At 39.4% G+C, this 6857-nt stretch overlaps 1 protein-coding gene across 1 annotated transcript in view; it reads left to right on the top strand.

Annotated features, from left to right (window-relative positions):
* Positions 1-554: 554 nt before the first annotated feature.
* tmem165 (transmembrane protein 165) overlaps positions 555-6857 on the top strand; it is a 7992-nt gene continuing 1689 nt past the window's right edge. The window contains exons 1-5 of the mRNA XM_014031112.1: positions 555-871; positions 1187-1415; positions 1499-1674; positions 3771-3953; positions 4030-4135. Of these exons, the coding sequence (XP_013886566.1) occupies positions 734-871; positions 1187-1415; positions 1499-1674; positions 3771-3953; positions 4030-4135 (832 nt within the window). The 5' untranslated portion in view covers positions 555-733. The remainder of the gene's footprint in view (positions 872-1186; positions 1416-1498; positions 1675-3770; positions 3954-4029; positions 4136-6857) is intronic.

Raw genomic sequence — 6857 nt, 5'->3', positions numbered from 1 at the left:
TACTGGTACATGTATATGTACATATATATATATCATTGGTCACATATTTGCAAACACATTGACTGAAAAACTGCTAAAGCTTACCAAAATAATAATAATAATCTCATGTTATCTTTGGTCAAAGCTTCAAAGAGCTGCTGCAGTGGGACCAAAGTGCCACATGTGGCCCCAGAGCCACAGGTTGCGAACCTCAGCTTTAGACAAACTAGGTTTATTTTATTTTATTTATTTATTTGGCAAACAACATAAAACATCTACAGGGTGAAAACTTTTTTAAGCAATGTATACTTCTAAATAATAAAAACTGAATGAAAAATAAATAAACAGCAGTAAAGATGTAAAATCACTTAGTAAAAAATTATCTTTTTAGTACATTTTACTGTAATAATGAATGAAAGAAACTGAGATTGGCAACAATGCTGTCCAATTACCGAGCCATTCAGATGTGACTTCATTTTGTCAACTGTCCAATCACTGAGCGGTTTACATGTGAGGTCATTCTGTTAACTATCCAATCACTAAGCGGTTTACATGTGAGGTCATTCTGTTAACTATCCAATCACGTGCCCGGTGCGGCTGGCAGCCACAGAACTCGGCTTGTATCTTGACGTGTATCATCAGGAAGTCCGTCAAACTAGTTTTTCGATATGAAGTTAGTCCGTTTTGTTTTCAGCGACATGAAGTGACGAACGGGGAAGAAAGTCATCCCGTTGGGTCGGTTCCGGTCGTAAAAATGGGTCTGTTGGTGGGGAGAGAAGGAGCACTGGTGAACAGAAACGTAATGCTTCTGCTCGTCGTGCTGCTGTCGGTCGGAGTTTCCGGCGCGGTTAACGAGGAGCACAGATCTGTGCAGGAGCAGCCTCCAGCAGAGGTAAAATAAACAAAAATAAAGTTTGACTTCAATCTTCCTGATAAATGTTTTGTTTTGTTGAGTTAAACCGTCTCCGAGCCGCCTGGCTGCGAGCTAACATGCTAACCAACAGTTCCGGGTCTTTGTAGCGATATTTTAAACTAATTTTCTGCCAACTAATCTTGTTAGCATTTACACACTTTCAGACCTGATGTTTATTAGTCTGAAACAATCACATGGTTTATGTTCAAGCATGTCAACTTGCAGCTCGTGCACGTCCACTGCWGGATCAAATGCTATAAATAAATAAAACCAGTCTTGTGTTCTGGTTCACAGAAAGTTTCCACCACGCTTCATCCAGCAGGCCCAGCTGTTTCTGCAGATGCCTCCAGCAAAGCCAACCTGGGCTTCATTCACGCCTTCGTGGCGTCCCTGTCCGTCATCATCGTGTCCGAGCTGGGAGACAAGACGTTTTTCATCGCTGCCATCATGGCCATGCGGTACAACCGCCTCACCGTGCTGGCTGGTGCCATGCTGGCCCTGGGGCTCATGACTTGTCTCTCAGGTTTGTCTCTGCTCCTCTGCATCCAGCCGTGGAGCCATCACTTCCTGTTACTAACGAACGTTTTGCTGCTCGTTTCCCACCAGTCCTGTTCGGCTAYGCCACCACGGTTATCCCTCGGATCTACACCTACTACGTATCCACGGCTCTGTTTGCCATCTTTGGTGTGCGCATGTTGAGAGAGGGACTGAAGATGAGTCCAGATGAAGGCCAGGAGGAGCTGGAGGAGGTGCAGGCAGAGATCAAGAAGAAGGATGAAGAAGTAAGTTGACACACGACTAAAGCCTGACATGTGGTTAGTTCTGTCACTTCTTCAGATAAAAACATGACGGCTGCATCTAAGTACAACAGAGTCTACAAACATGGTGTTAATAAAAGGATCCCCGGTTAGTTGTAACATTAGACTTTATTTAATAAACATATTTTAACTGAGAAATAAAGACTGTAAAAATACTGTCGGTTGTTTAGTTTTTATCATTTTCAAGAACATGTTTTAACACGGACGGAGCCATTTCATTTCCACACAAAGCATTCTGGGTAAATGATGACGTKGATAGGTCCTCGGTGCGAGGCTGCTAGCGAGCTATATCCACCCTGAAGGTTAATCTTGGACAATATCTGATGATCGACTCTTTTAAATGAAACCAGAGAGCGTTGACAGAGAGGAGAAGGTAGAAATGACTCAGCCTGGAACTGAAAATATGGATGGAGGACAACAGAGCTGCTTCATGGAAGAACAACCTCAGCTTAGCCTGGTAGCCTTTGTGCTAGCGCCGACACTGTATTGCCTTATATGTATTAGCTCAGCGCTAGCGCGACAAACTAACAAGCTAAACTGAGGTCCTCCATCCATATTTTCAGTTGCAGACTGAGTCATTTTTGTGTTCCCCTCTCTGTCATGTGGATGGAGGACCTCAGTGACAAGAGGAGAATGTGTAGCACTGAGCTAATACTTATGGTGATAGCGTCGGGGCTAAAGCTAACAGGTTAAGCTGAGGTTCTTCTTCATGAAGCAGCTCTGTTGTCCTCCATCCATATTTTCAGTTCCAGGCTGAGTCATTTCTACCTTCTCCTCTCTGTCAACGCTCTCTGGTTTCATTTAAAAGAGTCGATCATCAGATATTGTCCAAGATTAACCTTCAGGGTGGATATAGCTCGCTAGCAGCCTCGCACCGAGGACCTATCCACATCATCATTTACCCAGAATGCTTTGCGTGGAAATAAAATGGCTCTGTCTGTGTTAACATTTTTAAAAATTGTAAAAACTAAACAGTCTACAGTATTTTTACAGTCTTTATTTTACAGTTAAAATATGTTTATTAAATGAAGTCTAATGTTACAACTAATCAGGGATCCCTTTAAACACACTAGACAGACCTACTAGCCAATCAGAACTCAGATGGGGGAGGGACTTGGTGTTAGCCAAAACTTTGATTCAGATCCAGCAGAGGTTTTTGATTTGATTTGTTTTATTCATTTATTAATTTCATTTAAAACAAAAAAGTTTACATTACAGAAAATACAAAACATATCACAAAATAAAATGAAAGGAAGCAGAACGAAGAAAAAATCTTATATCTGCCCCTTTTTACAAAGAAAAAAAGAAGAAAATATATTAATAGTCTTCTAGATACAAAAATACAACAAAACAGAAACAACAACAAATAAAACTTACATAAATGCCCATTATTCTAATTTATATTTGTTCAATAAACCAAGTTTAATCATTCTTTTAAACACAATGACCCAGTATTTCTAACATCACTCTCCAGATCATTCCACAATTTCGCTCCCTGTATCGACGCACACCGTTCCCTCAAACTTGTTCGAAATCTGTGCTTCACAAATACTTCATTTCCCTTTAAATTATAAGAGGTTTCTCTTTTAACAAAATTTAACTGTATATTGAAAGGTAGTGTGTTTTTATGAGCCTTAAACATAAGCTGTAGAATACTGTAATCAACCAACTCATGAAGTTTTAATAATTCCAAATGACAAAACAATATATAAGGTTGTAGCGGTGCTCAAAATAAAATAAATTTCTTTGTTAGCACAAGTTTGAAAAAGAACTGGAAACAATATTGGAGCTGTCAGAGGAGAAAAACCAGTGGAAGGATGTTTACTGAAGATAAAAAAGTGCAGGCTCAGGATTTTTTTTTCCACTATCACCCCTGGTTTCAGCACAACACCTGCAGGAGGAGGATGCTATAAACTAAAAAGATAAAGACAGCTGACATTTTGTTTCTTCTCTGTGGAGGTTCGAACTTTAAATCCAGTTTTAGGTCTGGTTAGGTGCAGAGTTTAAAAATAATCCAGACCTGAAGACATGAAACCCTGGTCTTTGTTGTTGGTCTGCAGCTGCAGCGGTCCAAGCTGCTGAACGCTGCTCCAGATGTGGAGGCTGGAACGGGAATGGCTCCGCCACAGTCGAGGTGCCCCAGCTTCATTTCACCCATCTTTATCCAGGCCCTGACCCTCACCTTCCTGGCAGAGTGGGGGGATCGCTCACAGCTGACCACCATTATCCTCGCCGCCCGGGAGGTTTGTTACTCTGTCCTCGGCACGCAAACAATCGTACTTGTTGCTTTCTGCCGCTTCATCYTGTTTGTGTTTCCAGGATCCGTTTGGAGTTGCAGTGGGAGGCACACTGGGACACGGTCTGTGTACAGGACTGGCTGTTGTTGGAGGGAGAATGATAGCTCAGAAGATCTCTGTGAGAACAGGTGAGATCTTCGTCACCGTTACTCTAATCTGCTCAGTAAAAGACCATGTGCTCTAATGTGACCTGAGAACATGTAACAAGAAACACAAAGTGAACTAGACATGGGTTTTTACGATGTAAAAACAAGTGTGCATTTCCATGTAGCATGGCTKTGGATGCAGCAGTGCACTTGCAGAATGAACTGTGACCAAGTTCAAATGTGTTTTCTATCCCAGCTTGTGCCTGTCACGTCAGCAGGTGTTTGTAATTAGTGTGATTGTGTTACATTATGACATGTGAAAATATGTAGTTTTAATGAAATTGTTTGTTCATGGCTGGGATTGAACCCTGATCTACTGCATGAAAGCCCACAGTGTTCACCATGAGACTATCGGAGCTGCTGCAGTAGGTACTCCCAGTGGKAGGTTTGTATGTGTGCTGAAAGAGGCCATATTGCCAATGCAATTGTTGACACTAAACTGCAATATATTACAACAATAGAGCAGTATTAAGACAATATTATAGTAAAACATCAAAATTCAATCATATTAGTGTTGTAAACACTGACTGAACTACTGAGTTGAAATATTATTAAACTATGGTGCAGTACCAAGTTGAGTACAGCAGGGGGCAGTATTGTACCATTACAAGGCCCTATTGACTGCCATTATATGAATTTTAGAATAAAGTTTAAACATTAATATTTCAAAAACTACAAGTTGTACAGACACCGAAAGTCATATCCATCATTTGGCACAGGACCTTTACAGATACAAATTATAATGGCAGCTCTAGGACAAAGCATGCAAGAGGAGTAGCGTGCCGAGGTGGAAGATGACGGAATAATAATAATAATAATAATATTAAAGAGAAACAGGAAGACAATAGTGTGTGTGGCAATGCACACTGACTAAGAACAGAAGTTCTGCTCAGTCCATGGAATGTTTCCTGTTTCCCTTTATTAAAAGTAAAACCTTTATGGGTCAGTGACCTACAGACTCTACTGACATCTAGTTTTTATCTGGTCTCAGCATCAAATACAGTGTTAGCTAATCCCAGGGAAACTGTGGGTCATAATATTATGAGCTTGTCCTCATTTCCACAGAGATCAGCATGTTAAAGAAAATTCAGTGTGTCAGCAGGTTTATTGAACCAGTAAAGAGTCGTGACAAACCAAACGGTCTAACGTCTAAAGTGATCTGCCAATGAAAAATAAAACAAAACAACTCCTGGCAGAACCAGGAACAAACTGGTGCTCAAACAAAAACAGCTTCTTCTCTTCCTCCAGTCCGTGTTCACTTTTTACAAAACTCAAACAATGACACGATTAGTTCCAACACCAAACAAATCAGAAGTTCAGAACCTGAACCAAACTAGAGGAGAGCAGGGTGGGCTGTCATCTGCAGGTCTGTAACTGCAGGTGCAGATAAGACCACCAGAGTCTTACCTTGTTCAAACCTGATCACATACAGGCTTTTAGGTGGAGGGGGGTGGTTTTAATTCTCTCCAGTTATTCAACAACACTTTTCTGTGGAACATCACCCTCAGGGTGCTGTACTGGATATACAGCGTACCTATGGAAAAAAAATAATAATCCAGTTCACCCAGAGGTTGGGGCTTTGCAAAGCTTTGTTGTTGAATGTCTCACACAGTTACAAAACATTAGGCTACAGAAATCTTAAAGAAAAATGATGTAAACTAACAGAGCTGCCAGTTTTACATCAACTCCGCAACCTTTCCTTCCTAATCTGTGCGTAAACAGCATAATCTGCACATAAAGTCAGAATAATATTCTGTACATAAACACAGAACAATAACACAAATAGTCTACATGTAAACAGAATAATAATCTACACAAAAACATAGAATAATATTCTGCACGTAAACACAGAACAATTCATTCATTCATTCATTCATAAATTTTTATTCATTTCATTAAAAAACAAAATTTTATACACAATAAAAATACAAACATAACGAAATGAAGGGAAGCAGAGAGAAGAACAAAATCTTATAATATCTGCCCCCTTTTTCCTCAAGTATAAATTCAAACAACAATAATCCTCAGTTAACAAAACAAGAACATCAAATCATTCAAGAACAACAAATTATATGTTTACACATTATACAATTTCATATTTTTTCAACAATCCAACCTTTATCATTCTCTTGAACATGTACTGTGATTTGGCACATTTCACATCATTTTCCAGAACATTCCACAATTTAACTCCTTKGAGTGAGCTGCACCGTTCTTTCAAACGTTCAAAATTTAGGTTTTAATGAACATCTCTGTCCCCTTAAGATTATAACAGCTCTCCCTCTTTGTAAAGTTTTTCTAGATGTTTATAGGTAATGTGTTAAGGTGAGCCTTATACATAACTAACAAAATATTGTAATCAACCAAATCATAAAATTTCAATAATTTCAGTTTACAAAAGAATAGATGGACAATAGTAATGTTTTTGAGTGATAACGCAATAGACCAAAAGTTAATGTTTCCATCACTCCTGCAGCTTTGTGTAGGACACAAAGAGTGTGCAGTTATGTGTGTTAGATGTAGATGAATTCATAAAATACTGAGAACATCCTCATGGACAACATGTGAGGACCATGTCCTCTTTAGAGCTTTATAGTTCAAACCTTCTTCATGATAAAAACATTTTTTAAATTTGAAATAGGTCACAATTTCATTGTGCTCCGTACAATGACAATAAAGTCATAATCAATCAATCAATCAATCA

Source organism: Austrofundulus limnaeus, unplaced genomic scaffold (genome assembly GCF_001266775.1).
Source record: "Austrofundulus limnaeus strain Quisiro unplaced genomic scaffold, Austrofundulus_limnaeus-1.0 Scaffold1178, whole genome shotgun sequence".
NCBI classification, from domain to species: Eukaryota; Metazoa; Chordata; class Actinopteri; order Cyprinodontiformes; family Rivulidae; genus Austrofundulus; species Austrofundulus limnaeus.
This window is presented reverse-complemented; position numbering and strand designations above follow the sequence as displayed.